Source organism: Rhipicephalus sanguineus, chromosome 4 (assembly GCF_013339695.2).
Source record: "Rhipicephalus sanguineus isolate Rsan-2018 chromosome 4, BIME_Rsan_1.4, whole genome shotgun sequence".
NCBI classification, from domain to species: domain Eukaryota; kingdom Metazoa; phylum Arthropoda; class Arachnida; order Ixodida; family Ixodidae; genus Rhipicephalus; species Rhipicephalus sanguineus.
The window spans coordinates 15816698-15836394 of NC_051179.1; the positions used below are offsets into that span (position 1 = coordinate 15816698).

The 19697-nt window shown below is 42.4% G+C and overlaps 1 protein-coding gene across 1 annotated transcript in view; it reads right to left on the reverse strand.

Moving 5' to 3' along the window:
• LOC119389481 (HEAT repeat-containing protein 6-like) overlaps positions 1-19697 on the reverse strand; it is a 40306-nt gene that overhangs the window by 13111 nt on the left and 7498 nt on the right. The window contains 10 exon segments of the mRNA XM_037656766.2: positions 3498-3587; positions 4561-4642; positions 5994-6291; positions 8866-8965; positions 9727-9856; positions 10535-10611; positions 11926-12048; positions 13665-13816; positions 16091-16181; positions 19075-19197. Coding sequence (XP_037512694.1) covers positions 3498-3587; positions 4561-4642; positions 5994-6291; positions 8866-8965; positions 9727-9856; positions 10535-10611; positions 11926-12048; positions 13665-13816; positions 16091-16181; positions 19075-19197 — 1266 coding nt within the window.

The window sequence follows — 19697 nt, forward strand, 5'->3', positions numbered from 1 at the left end:
CTGTCTTCCAACAACGCCGCTCAATGCTCCAACCTAACTGTCATACATTAGACTAACTATCGGTTAGGACACTATCATGCACCCTTCTCTCGTGTTAAAGTAATGTAGCTCTTTGAAATGGCTGGTGTGTATGTGATGCACCAGTTGCTCACATTCTTCCCTTGCATCAAGTGGCACTTTCAGATGCTGTGCTAGACTGCACCACATTTGGAATGTTCCGTTAGATACCTTCAATGTGGGTGAAGTTCGCCTGTAATGCTATGACATTAAAAATGTCTTATGGTATCTTAACCTGAACAAATTATAGCTCCCTCAAAAAACTTAGTTGTGCAAAAAACTATAACGTTCACAACATTTGCTGAAGTACTACAGTCGAGCCCGACTATATCGAACCCGTTTATATAAAATTATCCCGTATATCGAACAATTTGTAAACATGGTAAATTTACATTGAGAATATATAGCAAAAGTTACTGTTACATCGAACGAAAATAGCAACGACAACCGATACATCAAACTCCATGTGCCTCAAAAGTGCCCCAGCAAGTTGGCTTTCCCTCGCGGTGGCGGGGAAAACTGCCGGCGCCACCCTAGAAAAAGTGGTTTAGACCCGGTTGTGCACGGGCGCACGGGCGAACACCCCCCTGCAAGAAATGATCCTGGCCCGCTCGCAGCGCTTACAGCCAATCAGAGGCCGTCGTGCTTTCTCCGAGGTACAGAGGCGGTAGAAGTGAGCGCCATTTTTTCTTTCTTTATGCTTGTGTGCCTGCCAGGGGCGGATCCAGGCGCTTGCTTTGGGGGGGGCGGTTGGTTGTTGGGGGGGGGGGGGAGAGGGGGGAGGGGGGCGTTGCCCAACTTTAAAACTTCACGTTAGTAACCAAATGCTCATTATTTTTGTTCTCAGTTGCATTGCTCAGTGCCATTTCATTATCTAAAATTTCGCATATTTCCGCTAAACATTGGGGAACACGTATCAGTGTTGTTGGTAAGAGGAGGGTGAAAGAGGGAAGGGCAGGCCACCTGCTCGATAAATGAGTATTCCCACAACGGCGAGCTCTAGTATTCCTTGAACGTAGTTTCGGAGTAAGCCTCCCTTTGTTACCCCGCCCCCTCCTCCCCATTGCCTTTTTTTCTGGCCGGTCGTGTTGCCAGAAAATGCCCTTTCTATCTCCGCAGCCTAAGGACGATCAAACGGAGCTTTCGGAGTCGCGCTCGATTATACCCCGCGCACGTGCTCTCGGAGGCTTGCTCGGTACTTCGGCGAATATAATTCACAGCACCACTGCCTGCCTTCCTTCTTTTTTTTTTTTTTGGACCAGCCGCTGAAGGTTGACTAAAAGGTAACTTGTTCTGCACGCTTTGTGGGACCACGGCCGGGCTAGACTGCACGTGCGCGCTCAAGCGCGCACGTGCAGTCTAGCCCGGCCGTGGTGGGACGAAAGATGCCAGTTTGAATGACACAGAACAGACTCCTGTCTCTGAGAAAAAGATGGGAGAATTTGAAGACCCCTCGCTTTGCTGAAGAGCTGATGGCCCTGGGAGTGGGGAGGAAACTTTAGCTCGCTTCCATAAAGGCAGCAGTTGCTTTAGCAAAATAGTTGAGGCTTGTGCTCGTCGGTGCCTATTTGAAAGATGCAGGACGCAGAAGAAATCTTTTCTAGAAAGCCTGTTTCGCTCTTAACAAAAGCGCTGGGCTGTGTGAAGGGTGCTTCCCTAGTCTCGGATTGGGATGGACACAGCGACCACCTGAAAAAATTCTACGTTCTGAAAAATGGCCTTCGGTGAGGTGAAAAGCGGGGGGGGGGGGGTTGGGTTGGCTTATAGCTTTGGGGGGGGGCGATCGCCCAATCGCCCCCCCCCCTGGATCCGCCACTGGTGCCTGCTGCTGCCTGTTTTCCTCGAGTCCTCATTCAGCGTGGTCCGTGCTGGTGGTGTTGCCTGTTGGTGCTCTGTGAACCTTCGTGTCGGCAGGGAGCTTAAGATCGACTTGCTCGGAGCTCTTTCTATGTTGAGTAGATTGTGGGCAGATGTCACGAAGGAGACGATCCAGAACTGCTTTAGGCGTGCCGGCTTCCGCATGCCTGGTGATGACACCCCAATTTCCGATGACAGCACTGAAAACACCGCAGGTGTTTCCGCCGAAGTTTGGAGCGAGCTGGCAGAGTTCCCGGGAGCTATCGACGGATCGACATTCGATGAGTTCGTCAGTGCGGACGATGATGTCGCCATCATGGGTGAGCTACAAGATGAGGACTACGTTGCAGACGTCGTGCCGACCACGAGCCAAAGCGACAACAATAAGGAAATTGACGATGGCCCATTGCCTACATCCTCCGAAGTGATTAGTGCACTTGCGTTGGTCCGGCGCTATTGCGTGAATGTGGAAGGTTGCAGCCTCAGCTGCTCCGACTCGTTGGACAACGTGGAGGCGTGTGTGCTGTCGCAGGCAGCGAAGTCGTTGACACAGAAGAAAATCCAGGACTATTTTGTTCCAAAGTAGGGCACGCAAGTAAGCCACCATATTAATAAAGTACTTTTCTTACATGTGCCTTTGTGTCAAAATCCTACAGCGGGCCTATATCGAATTATGCCATATATCGAACTAATAAACGTTTTTTGGCGAGTTCGATATACCCGGGTTCGACTGTACACACATTTATAAACTGACACGAAAGAAAGCTTAGATATCATTGCAGTTGTAACTGTATATGACATGTACACTCACAGTTTAATAAACGACAACATGGCTGGATCACAGTGCAAAAGATGAAAATCTACTCATGTTTTCTTTATGCAGCCTCCAGCACTAACAATAAGCTTTCTAGTATTTTAAATTAATGGTTGAATTATCACAACCGTTTCTTAAAGTGTTGTTCCAAGCCACCAGGGTTGCTACAGCAGGCTTAATGGAGGAATATGAAGCAGCTGTTTTTTTCGAGGGAATAGAAATAACTGAGTTTAGTGCCTGTCAAACATTGCAAACAAATTTTTTTGGTCCACTTTATCACCAAGTATCTTAAGTGAACCTGGCTTCTCATCAGAGTGATGTCAAAATACAGTTTCTATGGCAACAGCCTGAAAAACTGTTGCTCACGTAAGAAATTAAGCCCTAATTCTTGGTGGCTGTACTCTCATCAACAACCTGCCACTATAGCTAGACAATGCATTCACTTTGACAGCCTTTCTAGCATAGTTACGTGAACCTAACCATATTAACATTCAGTAGAAATACTAAAAATCTCTTGTACTGCAGTTCCGGCATAGAAACCTTGAAGCTTGTGAAACAAACAAAAAGAGCAGCAGGGTGTCCCAGTATTATTTTTGCATGTTGTACAGTATGTATCTTCTGGAGATCGCTGTAATAATGCAAGAATCAACTCAGGCATAAAATAACTAAAGCCATGACTGTTATTTACTGCTGCTGCCAGTCCAGTGAGGTTGCAGACACATACTACAAGATGAGTAATGTTTGAACATGGTTAAACACTGAGACTTACCAAATCTAGGAAACGCTGTGCATCAGCTTTATCTTCATCTTGCTTCATGCAGATGGCCTCAGTCAGTTTCTTACTGAATGCACCAAGAAGCTGCAAGCAACGACAAATTGCACACTGTAGTCAAAGCTTCAACACAGTGTCTCCCTGTGGACACTGTAATTAGCCTGAAGTGGCTGTATGAAGAAAGATGCAAGGTTTCATTACTTTAGTCATATAAGCTACTCGCGAAGCATAGAAGCATAGAAGCCGGTATAACAAGTTTTTAAACTTTAAAAAATGATGAATCGATGTGAGGGTAATGTGTTCATTTAACCTTAAAGTGGGGCTTCGCGGCAGTGCGGATTTTCTTTGGAAAGGTGTATTCACGGTATAGCACCCCTTCATTGCAGTGAAACCACCTTTACAGGGGGTTACAAGCGGACTAATATACACCTATTCGTTCATTTCGAATACTTCGAAATTTTCAATAATTTAAATTCGAATCGAAGCGAATTCGTATACTGTATTATTCGTTCGAATATTCGAAGTGCTCGAATATTCGCACAAGCCTACTGTCTAAGCTTGTGACGGCCGCTCGAATAATCAAACGGCCATCACAGGAGATACGGAAGGTTCACAAAGCAAAACTAAATTCAAAATGCGCGCTGAACTAGACCACTTCACGGAGCAGTACATATGCAGTAGCTCCGCCCCTGTAGCCTTTCCTTCGTTGCCAAGAAAAGTTGTCCGCGAGTATAGCCCTTGCAGGCATTCTGTGAAACATAATGCAGTAACAACAAAATTAAAGTACACTAAAAAACTTAATTTCATGGAACAAATAAAGACACAAGTCAAAACAGAAACTCGTATTAAATTCAAAATGCAGTTTTCTAAAACTGAACTTCAGAATGTGCACATCAGTTTTTGAATGAACGAATAATGCGCATTGTGTATACATGTCGCAAGCAATTAAGGAAGCCTCGAAGAATATTTCTAAGACCAAATGCTGTTTCACGTAAAATTCATGCAAAAGAAAACCAGACCACTATAGCAATTTTATGGCCTAATTTACTAGCAGACTCACTTTCAACGTGTGCATTTTGATGGTTGAATTGGTGTCCTGAAGGCATGCTTCTACTGCTGACACCACAAAGCCTGATGACCTCCTAGAAAAGAAGATGCGTTTCGTTAATGAGCAGTGGCACAGACATAGTTTCTCTGACAAGTTACACGACTTACAATAATAATAAATGCAGGGGTTTAACATCCCAAAACCAAGATATGATTATGAGAGAGGGCGTAGTGGAGGGCTCCGGAAATTTCTACCAACTAGGGTTCTTTAACATGCACATAAATCTAAGCTCACAGGCCACACGCACTTTCGCCTCCAACGGCCGGGATTCGATCCCACGACCTGCGGGTCAGCTGTTGAGCACCATAACCACTATGCCATCGTGGCAGGTGACGAGTTACAAGTGTGCGACCTTTTCTACTGCTTTGCACACTATACAATATCATTAAGCTTGTGCAAACATTCGAGCACTTCGAATATTCGAACGAATATTACAGTATTTAAATTCGCTTCGATTAGAATTTAAATTATATGAAATTTCGAAGTATTCGAAATGATCGAATAGGTGTATATTAATCTGCATGTAACCTCGCTGTAAAGGTGGTTTCACTGACGTGGAGGGGTGCTATGCCGTGAATACACCTTTCCAGAAAAAATCCGCACTGCCGCAAAGCCCCAGTTCAAGGTTAAATGAACATATTACCCTCACATCGATGCATCATTTTTTAAGTTTAAAAGCTTCTTATATCGGCTTATATGCTCTAAGTATAGCAAATTTTAAAACCTAACATATTTTACAGATTATCACTTGCATTCTACCGAAAATCAAAACCTGCTACTATTCAAAGTTGCTTCCACTCCCTTTCAACCAAAAAGAATGACATTTGCACATACCTTGTTTCAATTAAAAAAAAATATTGTGCAGGTTAGTTGGGTCATGACAAATATGCTCATTTTTCTTTATAATATGTGATGTGTACTCTTTGAATTCTATTTGAAATTATTTGACCAAATCACTATTCGCTTCGAATTTGCTTTGCACCTAAAATTTACAATTCGCACAAGCCTAAATATCATTAATAATTTTTTCATAGTAACAATCCCTGCCATCGCATTTCTACACTGACCATAGGTGACAAATGCACGCAGAGGCCACAGCACCAGTACAACTTGCAAATAGCCTTTGTTAAACTGGCCAAGTGCTTGAAATAAGTATACTGAAATCTTCTGATCAATTAGCCTAGCAATAAACATTTGGGGATCACTTCGTGCATAATCAGCTTGTACATTTTACAAAGGAAGGAAACCATTACCTTCTCAACAAAAGACCTAGGCTCTCAATGGAATAAAGCACCTTTTACTTCATTATTACAGTGCACCAAGCTAACATGACAGATCCTATGTGTTAGCCCCTTACAAGTATGAGCTCTGCTATAAGAACTTACATGAGTTGTGCAAAGTATCCCTGGCACATGTTGGTCATGACTTGGAGTGCTTCAACTCGTACAGCTGTTGTAGCTATCCGAGCAGACTCGGTCATGTCCACGAGCAGCTTGTCAGCACAAGCTGCAACAAGCCAACAGGAGCCGGGAGTCTTGTCGCTGCCATTCGTGTTCTCTGTGCCGTTGTTTCTCAGACCAGGGGGGCTGCTCTGCTCCAATGCTACAGCAACTTCCTTCGGCCACGGAGTCACATTCACCACTGCACCCAGCACAGTCAAGGCAGCAACCTGTACCTGGGTGTCTGTCGATTGCAACCGTTATTAGAGCCCAATCCTTCTTACATCATGCCGAAATGTAATAGGTACGTGCGAACCTTTTGATAGATCTTGTTAATCCTGTGCTCACTGCTGGCAGAGCAGTAAAAGGAACCTCAACAGGCTTGGAGATTCTCAAAGAACAAGTGTATAGCATACAGAACCATCATGCTATCCAAACAGTACATTCCATCGTAGGTCAGTAGCTGCGGTGCTCTGCCTTGAACATGATGTATGTTAAGCTCCTACCAGCAATGGCCACACTCTTATGAACGCAGAATGCTAGAAAAACTATCCTCGGCAACAACATTGCTTGGCAGTACTGTGGAAGCTACAGAACCGAAATGCATGCCTGCTACCATGCCAAAAAGTAGTACTGAAGTTCACTGATCATTTTCTCATTTGCCTTGCTGAAGTAAATACTGCTTTATTTATTCTGAAACTCAAATAGTTGCGAAATGTCATAGGTGCAATACAGTTATTGTTCCCACTTTGCAAGAATGCCTCCCTTTCCTTTCCGTTTCTTAGACAGCACCACTTTTTCAGCACGCCCATTTTCCAAGGTAAACATGGCCTCCATGACGCAGTGGGTCAGTGTGCGGCTGCAAACACGCTGTTTATTTCTCCAAGAAATATATACTCATAATATGACACTAAAATGTACACTGAACAATCGAAATGTTTCTCCCATTCCCATTTTTCGTGTATATAATTTTCTAAATGCGTTAACGATGCAAGCGAGCAAAACCGAAATTAGCCACAAGCTGCCGTACTACTTGTGGAGCAACACGAATGTGCGGAAGCCCTGCTACGTAGCCTTCACTCCACAGTCAAGACAAGTTGTCTCCGAGTATATGTGGCAAGCGTTCAACGTGCACCAAAGAATCTCCGGTTGGTCAGGAACATAGGTCGGCAAACTCACTCATGAGTCGACTCACTCAGACTCAGATCGAGACGTGAGTCTGAGTCTGAGTGAGTCCGAGGGAGTAATGTTTTGTGAGTCTGAGTCCGAGTGAGTTCGGTTGAGAAAAATTATAGTGAGTCTGAGTCCGAGTGAGTCCGGTTGAGGAAAATGTTTGTGAGTCTGAGTCCGTGTGAGCCCTAGGGGCAAGATATATTTCATGAGTGAGTCTGAGTGAGCTCCACATTTTTTGCCGACCTATGGTCCTATCACCTACACTTCAGCATTACTATCAGCCTTATGTCGGCTCACGTTTACACTCACGTCTACCCACGTCTATTCACACATACTTCTACGCACTACCGTTCATACGTCAGCTCGATACTAATTGATCAGAGGCGTGAAGGACAGGAGGTGCCTTGATCTCCCCCCGCAGATTCTTTCATGTGAAGTTGTTGATAAAAATATCTCGTGTGAGTCATCTCTTTTAATGAAAATGTCCTTACTGAATTACAACCTCTCATAAGTCGCATTTGAAGGTACGAGATCAAAATGCGCAAGGTGGACCACCGATTATGCAAGATACTGGTGTTAAAGAGCATTGACACTATGGTAGAAAAAGCTAATTATAGGCGAACACACTCATGGGTCGACTCACTCAGACTCACTCAGACTCAAATCGAGCCGTGAGTCTGAGTCTGAGTGAGTCCGAGTGAATTATATTTTGGTGAGTCTGAGTCCGAGTGAGTCCGGTTGAGAAAAATTATAGTGAGGCTGAGTCCGAGTGAGTCCAGTTGACGAAAAGTTTGGTGAGTCTGAGTCCGAGTGAGCCCTAAGGGCAAGATACATTTCGTGAGTGGGTCTGAGTGAGCTCCACATTTTCTGCCAACCTATGGTCAGGAATAATGCAGTGTCCAACAATAGGGCATGTGTCACGGCCAGACTGTGGCTTTGATTTGCCATGATTCATTTTACTACTTTACAGGGGTCAAATATTAGCTATTGTTCAACGTATTATAAGGTGCATGTGTGTTTCAGCAGAAAGATAGTGATCTCTTCAGAAGTCGGGTTGGCTCAATCCTATGTCACATGGAGGTGCTTGGAACAAGCACAGCCTGTGAACTTAGCATATACAACTGTAGCTCACTGTAGATCAACAGTAAAATGTGGTGTAACACAGCATTTTCAAATTATGCAATAGCCATAGAATGAACTTTTTCTATTTTCAATACTAACCTTCTCGTTAATATCTACCCAAGAATAAACCTGTTCGAAGGCAACTGTTTCATTTATCATCCAATTATGGATGCAATTAATAACCTGTCTCTCCAATAGAATTTACTAAAATTAGATTAATGGTATTGTACCTGGTTAAACCTTGCAAATACTTACATAACATCTTTGATGTCCTTTTATGGAGGGCATGACTACCCAGCCTATAATAACAATTGATGGAGTTTAATGTCCCAAAACCACGATATGATTATGAGAGACGCCGTAGTGGAAGGCTCAGGAAATTTCGACCACCTGGGGTTTAACTTGCACCTAAATTACACAGGTCTCCAGCATTTCTGCCTCCATCTAGCATTTTTGCCTGCACCTCAAGTAACATACACATTTCTGAGAAGCGCTAAAAGCCAGGCAGTTCAGCACATCTAACCTTTGTTGTCCATAAAGACGGCCACATCATTGATGACGCGACTCAGAAGTCCTGGTTGCAAGCGATGATACGGAGATCCTGTGACCACGGCTGATAGGCACTGCTCTCGGAAACAGGGATTGTGCGGTGCAGTGGAAGGAGGAGGCAAAAGATTCATGTTAACAAACTGTCCTGTTCACAACGTGGTACACTTCCAAAATCCACGAAAGGTTTTGATTACTACATTAATTGATTTAAGCAAGTTCTTCGTAATAGAATGGGCAAATAAGAAACATGCAGAATTCGACTAAGTATGGCGTCAAACTGACACATACACCTCCTATGACCACTGAAGGCACTCCAACTGCACACAACTGAATCACAGAAGCCAGCACATAGCAGCCATATACAGAAAATACCAGTGCATCTTGACCAACAACTTATAATACCCAGTCACATAGTACCCCAGTCACATATGCTACTTTTAATCTTGAGTGAACCCAATTCATACTGAATTCCTTAACCACGATTGGCTCTCTTCTGCGCCTCGCACAAAGCAGCCAATCAAGATCAAGAAATTTAAACCCGATTGGGCTCGATTATGTGTTACTTTGCAGAAACGGTGCTCATAGGGCAAGTCATGCTTAAGTGACTCCCTAATAAATCAAACCATCTAAAGTAGGACATCTCCACATTTCAACACCTTCAAAAAGGTTCTGTTTAAAAAACAGAAAAAGTTACTGCTGCAGAAAATATGTCACTTTAAACAGAGTCTGCTTAACATCAATATACACAGTCATGAACAGGCAACCAACAATGGGCAAAAATCTGCTCCCACATGCTTGCTCAATGAATACTGAGCACTAGCTGGTACGTACAGACCTTGAGAAGCTGGATAATTTGTGCCGAATTGTTTTCCGCAATAATGGCTAGATGAAGGCATCGATGCACCTCTCCCAAGATGGCAGCCACAGTTTCGGACAAAGTGGTGAAGGCCGTTCTCTTTGAGCCACTGCCATATATCCGAGGAAAAGAAATAGTGGCATCGTCACGAAACATTGCAGTCATTTTATCATGTCAGGCGAGGAAAAAAAAAGAACAATTAGACTAGGTGGTTAGGTGTGCACTCACAAAACTTGCAGGTTAATTTTTTGCATAAGCAGTTTAGGTGAATCACCATGAAGGTATTTTAAAATGAGAAGCATTTTTGGCGAATCAAAGGCACTTTGAGAGTATTTATCTGGCTGGCAACGACTTTGTGCTCTTGTGGCCGTTTCACTACTTGATATGTGCCAAAATTTGAATAGCATGACATGAGCGTATGACGAAAATGACAAGTCATCTTTAAAGTGCATTTTACATATGACTCCAAAACTGGCTGCCAACATGGACTTCTATCTAATGCACATGCCTTTATGAAATAAAACGAAGTTCAGATCATATGATAAGTGGTCAACATTTACAAGCAATAAGTGGGAGAAAAAATGTAACCAGAAACTGAAGATGAATTCCGTTTAATTACTACTCGTCATTCACGGGTGCACAACAAGTTTGTATACATCTTGGAGGATGTGTAGCAGACAATCTACAAATAAAGCCACCACATAAATCAACGTTGCTTAGTATACCAAGACTGCCTGTGCACTTAAACAATTCAAAATATGTAAAAGAGAAATACATTCGGCATTACCTATATGCTGCAAGCCCAAGGAATGGCTTGTACTTGGTCACAAAGGCAGTCAACAAATCAAGAGCTGCAACTCGAACCTACAAATGGACAAAAAGGTAGTTAGCTGCGCAACCAGCCCAATTAAAAGTCTGTACTGTGTTTATTCACAAGCAACTCGTGAGCAAACTACTAAATGCTGAAAATTTTAATCCTTCCTTGCTAGCAAGGACAAAAGTACCATTGCGGGAGCACCAGAGGTAATGTAATTTCTTCTGTACAATACAGATTATGCAATGCATAACAGACAAGGACAAACGCAAGACACAAGTAGCATATTTATGGCACTAACTCAAAACTACTAGGAAAAGAGAATAGAAAGCACTATAGTATACATGAAGGAAAGAAGTGTTAATTTTAAGGACTCATTTTTCTTTGTTATACACAATATTAATGAGCACTAACAGACAATAATGCCAAGGAAGTATAGGGGATGTTATTAGTAGTAAATGTAAGGTAAATGTGAAGAAAGAAAAGTGGACGAAAAGATAACTTGCCGCGGGCAGGGTATGCCGCGGGCAGGGTATGCCACGGGCAATGTATCATTTGAGTAGGCCTATGCAAATATTCGAGGAGTTCAAATATTTGAATGAATACTATGGTATTCGAATTCCCTTTGATACAAACTTAAAGTTTCCAAAATTAAGAAGTATTTGAAACAAATGACTGTAGCGAAGCTGCACTTTAAGGTTAGGTGTACATTCTACCTGAATCCAAATTGATTCTTATTTTTTAAAGTTTAGAAGCCTGTTGCACAGCTGCACACAGGCAAGGTATAGCAAAATTTAAAGCGTAACATAATTTACCACTTCCAACTTTTACCTTGCTACTGTTCAAATCCTGCTAGTACTATTCGAGTTCGCATTGAATTCGTTTTGAGCCAAGAAAGTGATTTCGCACAAGCATGGTTATAATTCTTCAAAATATTGTGCGAGCCAGTCGGGTCATGATAAAAATGCTCATTTTTCTTTGTAATGTGTGATATACGCTATTCAAGCTATTTGAATCGAAATTATCCAATCAAAGCACTATTCCCTTCAAACTCACTTTGAACCTCAGATTTACTATTCACCCATCTTTACATTTGAGGTTTGCTGTTGTCCTTGTATGTTACGCACAATGTAATCTGCAAAAATGACATTAACAGCCCTAAATAACAACCTTAGTCTTCTATATATAATGTACACATTAAAAATTTTTATATGAATTCAGTTTCCAAAGGACAATAATTCTGTGTGACAGAATGTTACACACTGGAAGTGCTCTCTCTCTCTCACTCACTCGCACATGCATACATACATACACATACATACATACATGCACACATGTGCACAAACACGCACGCACATACACACCTGTGGATTGGGATCCTTCAAAATGGTCAAAAGAACTGTCTGAGTCTGAGGTGCACCGATGGTAACTGGTATATCGGGAAGAAAATGAAGCCAGTAGCCAAACATCTCTCGGCTGTCAACAACCTGCAATGACAAATACAAGGCAGGACACTTGAACCATACGATATACCATGGCATAAACATTATTTGGAAAATTTGTTATGCACTGCAAGTGTATACGCATTTTTTCGCGTATAACCCCCACCCTCCAGAACGATTCGCGGATAATTTTTCTAAATATAACACCCGCGCAATGCCGCGAGGCTAACTTCCTGGCACAGCTGTGAACCACTGCCGTGAAGCCACCTTTGCAAAGCAGAATTTTCGTTTTCTTTTTCTATAGCTTCAAATTAAAAAAAAAAATTGTGCGGGTTGTACGCGAGAAAAAACTAATCAAAAGGTCACAAATAATTTGGCTGTGTGCGATGTCTGCTTGACAGTTTCCTAAGTGGAGGCTACTGCTGAACTTGCCTAGCAAGGCAAGATAAATTACTTCAAATTTTTTCTTCCTTTTCCAGGTGCTTCTGCAAAATAGGAGTGGCAGATTACACATGCAATTTTTTAAAATTAGAAACATTATAACGAGCAATTAAGAGAAATAAAAAATTAAAATTCTACCCTTATATCTTGCTCTGTTTGGAATAATGGCTTAACAACCCAGATAAAATAATATTACCAGCTTCCCAATAAAATGTATTAGCTAAGAAAGTCAATGATGCTAATCCTTCCGAGTCTCTCTTTCAGAGGCCCGAGTTAAGAAAGTATTAATAAATAAAAACATGTGATGGGAGAGGACTGAGGAGGAATGGAAATGGAATGGAAAACTCTTGTATGCAAGTTAATGGCAGACAGGTCAATGTTAAAGGAATACTGACACAAATTTTTAAAGCTGAGATGACTTGTAAGACAAATTTGTGTGAACATAAACACATCGTTCACAAAATAGAAACTGCTCATATGGCCTAGAACATATTTACAACCGATTTTAAAGTGTAAGATGCGCAACTGAGTGCAGAACGGTGCACATCGCAACACTGAAGTCAACTTGGTTTTAATGTAAACAACCAACAACTGCCTATGTCCCAAGTTTGTTTTCGCTGCAGTGATCCCTGCGTTTGCGCTCTGTTTCAGTCACTAATATGGCGTACACGTGCACATGATGATGCATGCAGTGGGCACTGCACGTATGTCACTCTTTTGTCTGCTCATGTGGTCAACTGTCTCTACAAAAAAAAAAAAAAAAAAAAAAAAAAAAAAAAAAAGAACACCTGGTCCTTCTTTCAGTCCTCCCTGAAACCAAAAGTGTGACTGGGTGCTATAAAACCGTTTGTAAATAATTAACCGTCGTAAACTCGAGCAAACGAGGTTTCCAGTCATGATACATGGGTCATTACCTACTTTTTTGCAACTGAAAAACCAAGATACAAAATATGTGTAAGTACTCCTTTTAAGAGAAAGGGGGTGGGGGGAATAGAAAAAAGGGATAAAATTACATTCTCGCCACAATTCCTGCCTTGCAAGCGAAACTCCACAGTGACTGCAGCTAAGGCTTGTGGTAAGGGTGGAATCCAGCGACACATTATTATCCAGCGACACATACAGCGACACATTATTATGGTCGAATGCTAATATGTTGTCAGCACTCTGCTGTGCTAGCAGTGTAGGTGGTAAAGAGAAGATGCAGACCCAGCAATTCTCACCTTGGTAATGTAAGTGAGAGAGAAGTAGACGTTACGACGGACACTTGCTTGCAGGTGACGCTGCCTCACTACCTGACTTCCTTCAGAATCGGAAAGCTCCGACTCTGAGCTAGATGTCTTTTTCCAAAACTGAAGGGGAGTCTTCGTGCCCTCTGTGAAAATTACAGCAATCAATAAAGATATATCACGAATAAATATATCACGAAGCGGTGAAACACTCTTCATCTGCACGGCACTTCCTCGCGGGAAAATGTTCGACGAAAGGAAGCAGCCTGCGTAGTGCAAAGCCTTACAATGTTCAGTGAACAAATTTCTACAAGATGTGGTTGCTACTGCTGCGGCCTGAGGCTTTCTTCCGGCATTCTGGTAAAAACTGCACTATTCTACAATATTCTACAATAATGCTGTATTCTACAATAAGGCACTGCTAAACAACAAACGTCAAAAGCGATATGCAGCCCATGACCAGGCTTCTAGCAGCCCACAGTCAAGCCGAGAATTCTATGCTGGTTAAAACAAACTTTGCTGTTAAATGCAATGCATAACATAACTCGTATGCAGCATCAAAGTCATTAAAACAAAAAAGGGCTAGGATGCTCAAGACCTCTCACTGAGATCGGAGGAGATATGAAAGATCCACAATTAACATATTTGTCAAGTTACTAATGTTGAGACCGTGTTATTCATACAGAGACATTTTAAATTATTTTAACATGAAAGTGTTTTATGCCAGTGTCCACCAAGACTTTCATGACGGAAATACGTCAGCAAAATGAACACCATCAAATGGCAAAGAAAAAAGACTAGTATAAGAAAAAGTTCCGTTGACAGGAGTTGAACCCACGACTAGGGATGGGCGATAGCAAATTTGAGGTTCGAAGCGAATCCGAAGCGAATAGTGATTTGGTCGAATAATTTCGAATCGAATAGTTCGAATAGTATATAGCGCATATTATTATGAAAAATGAGTGTTTTTGTCATGATGCTTGCACAATATTTTTTAGAATTGGAACTAGGTATGAGCGAATGTCACTTTTTTTGGTTTGAAATGAAGTGGAAGCAACTTTGAATAGTATCAAGATTTGAATAGCAGTAGGGTGCAGGTTAGAAGTGGTACAATATGTTACAATTTAAAAATTACTATGCTTAGCGCATATAAGCTCATATAACACGATTTCAACTTTAAAAAAAAATGTACACTTAACCTTAAAGTGTGGCTTCGCGGCAGTGCAGATTTCTCCTGTAAAGGTGGTTTCACGGTACAGCAACCTGACGCTGCAGTGAAACCACCTTTACAGGGGGTTATGCGCGGTCTAACATACATATATTCGTTCATTTCGAATACTTCGAAATTTCGAATAATATAAATTCGTATCGAAGCGAATTCGAATACTGTAATATTCGTTCGAATATTCGAAACACCCGAATATTCGCCCATCCCTACCCACGACCTCTCGGTCCGCGATGATGGCTTGCGGGCGTTTAGCCCACCAAGTTACCGCCAAACACATAATGAAGGCTACATGAATGCGCCTTTTTTTATCTTTCACACTTTCCTCTTACAGTGCTCTTGGATGGATGCTATGAGCCTCCCCTTTATAACGGGGCTGTGACATCTGTGCCACCAGGGTCAAAAAAAAGAGAAAAATTCATTGCCTCCGCCATTAGCTCCTGCAACGCGCCGTTGCTACAACTCTCCCTTTCGGTGCGTTTCCAATAGGAGAAGTGTAATCTCGTCAACGCTTTAACACACTACGGGGTGGTGGCTTTAGCCCAAGCGTCGCTCATAGCATCCATCCATATCAAAAAATAGCTCTCCGACGCTCGCCCGCCTGTCGCACCGCGTTCCCCACTCGCCCTGTGAGAATTATTAACGGGCAGGCTAGAGGGAAGACATGATGCTCGTCACGTTTCTCGACGCTTTGGAGGAGTACATATTGAGTATCAGTGTCTACTATGTGCTTCTTGATGCCATCTTTGTGCGGGATTCACCATATGCAGTGTCCATGTATATCTTGACAACTTCACCTACCGCAAGGGTTAAATCATGATCATGGGCTTTAGTCGTCGGGATGGAGATGTGCCACTAGGAGTCAACGCGGGTGCGATCACATCAAGTGGTGCTATATCTGCCAAACAACAATAGACATTGTACAAGTTCTCATATACCAATTCACTATAAACAATCAACTACTTTTGTGACAAGATGTTTCACTTTCGTGTTATACTGATTACTATGACGAAGGGATCAGCCATCTTTTTTCAACATGCTCTTTCGCGGTGTTTTCAAGTGAACGACAAGACCTTTCCACAATCAAAAGAAGCAACAATGTGTACCCACGTCTTGATCAATAGAAACGTTTCTATGGCTGCAATGTAAGACAGCCGGTCAAGCACACAGCCATAATATGAGCAATTTAACGTACCATCTTCAGACTGCTCTGGAGTGTCCTCCTTTGGAAATCCATTCCCTTTTTTGACCTTCTTTTTACGATTCCTTCGCCTTGGCGTGGATGGCTTCAAGTGGAGTAAAAATAGGCGACCAGAAGTAAAATTGCAAACAAAACAAAGAAAAGCTTTAGCGAAGACATCAGGTATCGCACACATAGAAAATTTCTGCATAACAAGGCTTAGCCTTGCTATGAATGCTGTTCAGTGTTCCATAAATGATGCTGGACATGGATATACATGAACACATACTATTTCTCTTTATTTCTATTTCTGTCTTTCTCTCTCTATTTATTTCTTTCTCTTCCTGGCTCTTTCTATCTTTGTTTCTCTTTCCTCTCTTTTTTTCTCTCTTTGATTTTCTCTTTCAGCCTTGCTCTTCCTTTTTTCTATCAGTTTCATGTGTCTGTTTCTTTCTCTATCTTTCTCTCTCTGTCTATTTCTTTCTCTATCTTTTTACATCACTCTCTCTCTCTGTACTCGTTCTCTTGCCCATCAGAGTTATTGCATCCCACACCGGACAAATCGTCGCACGTTTTCTGGGAGCGAAGCTGAAGATGAAGAAGAGGACAAAGAGGAAGAAGACGATGAAGAAAGCGCATGCCGGTTCATAATGATGATAGTTTTCTGTTCGCTCTGCACGGACTAACGGTTGGCTTAAACAGATCCGCTGTTAAAGTAAGTAGATGCCGTTTCACCAGACACTGAGCTAAGTCAACATGATGCTGTGTGCAAATCATGTCGTGTAACCCAACATGTTTTTGTGTTTCAGTTTACTACAGACTAGAGAATGAAATTTTGTGGTGTCATGATTAGAAGCTGTGGTAGATAAAGTGAAATGTGTGTGTCTGAATGGTAAAAAGAGGACAGCAAGCCACTTAATTAGGGAAGACGAAGACAAAGGAAGACGAATATTATGAGCAAAGAGTCAGACTAACACCCCCATATTGCCACTGTCCTGGCATTTACAAATGTAAATATATGTATGTAACTTAGTAACACTCCACCTAACCATGCAGAATATGTAGCATGAGCTGTCAAACTGCAGTATCAATGGAGAGCGTGGTCAAAGTAGGCAGGCAGGCATGAAGTGGCTAAGGTAAACTTAAACAAGGGGTCACCCTTTTCAGTATGAACCAAAATAGAAAACACATGAAAGAAGGATACGGTGGAACTTAATCACAATGAATCGCAATATATGCCACGATTAGTTCAATATATCAAATAGTAGCTTAATATAGCCGAAGTCAGAGTATAGTGAACCTTAGCAAAATTTTGTTAAAAGTTCACTGTACACAGGATCATTTCGGTGCAAGAAAGGACAACAGTCAATCAAACACAGCAGACAACTGATTGCTCGGACACCCGAGATTCGGATAATCCGCATTTACCACACGAGAAAATAAGCAAATGTTACGCATTAATTCTGTTTGGCTTTCCCGCAATGCCAACATGCATTGCGAGGAAGCCCAGCTGCGGGCATGCTTTGGCAGTATTATTGGTGCACAGAGTTCTATACATTAGATGTGTAGTTTGTTATGAGGAATATATTTGTGTATATCTTTAAAATTCTTCTTTTTATATATTGTAACATATTTCCCATATCCGGGTTGGTTTTAACAGGATAATTTTTTTTTTCTCCGGGCACTCAGTTATAACCCAAGGTCAGTGAATTTACATGAAAATTAAGATGGTGATCAGCACACATTCATAAACCTGCACGTGTGTCCACGCAAGGATTATGGTGACCTCAATGCCGTGCCTCAGCCTGCTGCTCAAGCAACCTTGACGTGATGAAGGTGCTGGCACGGGCCAATCAGTGAGCATGGTGAGAAACAATCCAATCTCCTCCCTGCTCACCTCTAATAAATGTGCAACGCTTTTTCCTGCAGTCAATATACAACCCCCCGCCCCCCCGCCGACATCCGACCAAGAAAAATGGTAGCCAAATAAGGTCCTAGAGCAGGGCTCTCAAGCTCACCTCAGCTAGCGGGCTGGAATCATGAAACTCAGTCCCACTAGGGCCGCGACAGTGAAGAAGGTAAGAGCGGGGGAGGGGGGGGGGGGGTAGTATGTACAAAATGCAAGCTAACGTTGCCACCTGAAAGGTGGCATTCCTCATATCACTCATGTATTAATATGAGTGATTTCTGCAGAGGATTTGACGTGGAATTCCAACAACATATCGACACCGGCCTTCAGAATGACTCAAATCTGGACGCCGATTCTGAAATACAGTGTTTGTTTCACGGTTACATATCAATACATAGGGACCGCATGGGGTACCTCACAAAAAAAATACTTGAGACCAGTCATGTCTGTGTAGCTCATGAATACATTTATTAGCAAGATAAAAAAAAAAAATATGGGGCAAAGACAGTCATGTGCGGGCCGCTAGCGAAGCATGCGACCCACGACCCGTGTGTTTGAGACCCCTGTTCTAGAGCATCAAGCTACATTTCATCTCTATGGCCTCTATTTGGAAGCTTTATTCAACAGGTCCTTTTTGAGCACTCTGGTGACATCTGCCATATTGCACCGGTCGAAATCAAGCCCTCAAAATCCATTTGCAAGGCTCTTTCACAGTACCATGCTAGGGTTCAGAGCACTATGAGGTGCTCTCACTTTCAAACTCTCAGCACGACGGAGATGTGATTGAGTACTAGTCACGTGGCCCCTTCAGCTTTTGTTCTTGGCGCGATGTCACTGGAGTGGCACATGCGACAGTTCCTCAACACCTGCGCACCTTGATTACAACAGAATAAGCACTAACGTGCTTCCTCTTCCAGTCTCTGACTTCTCTGACAAGGAGCTGCACATTCGTCTAAGACACGCTTTCTCTGGTTTGGATCAAGAATGAGCTCCGCATTGTTTGCAATCTGAGTCAGCATGTGGTGGTGACCAGCTGAATGTAGCATTATTAGTGTATAATTCACGACACTGAGGGATTTGGTGTACTTACCTTTGACTGACTCTGAGATTCATCGCTGGTTGCGACCGATGGTAAATGTGTGCACAACGGGCTTGGATTCAGGCTTAGGTACTGCCTGTTTTTCTGCCCCGGGAAGCCAAAAAATGAGAGGCTCTAGCAGAAAATAAAGAAGCAATGAGTTCATTTGCCAGAGACAAAGCTTCACAAGATATGATGGATGTGCAAAGCAGACAATGACTGAAATTAGCAAAATACAGACTTTTACTGTCCAGCGTATGGCTTAAGCTTGGCACCCAGCATTCAGGGATGTCTTTACTGTCCCTAGCGACAAAGAACAAGCTTATGAGCTATTCACAAATGGCTTCCAAGAAAACTTTGGAATTACATGTAATAGCTCCTCTAGAAAACAAAAGCAAAGGTGTGGCGTAATTAGGCTAATCGAAGGCTCTTTCACTGCATCTGTGTTCCGGCAATGTGGCAAACAACCCACCACAGCTGGAACTTATATTTAGGTATCACAATGACTGACAATACATTTGAGCATAGCAGTGAGTACCAGTGCTCTGACAATGGCTCTTTCTATAAAAAATGTGAGCACAATGCACTTTTATAGACGTGACCCACTACTAAAAATATTAAGTACTATGTGACAG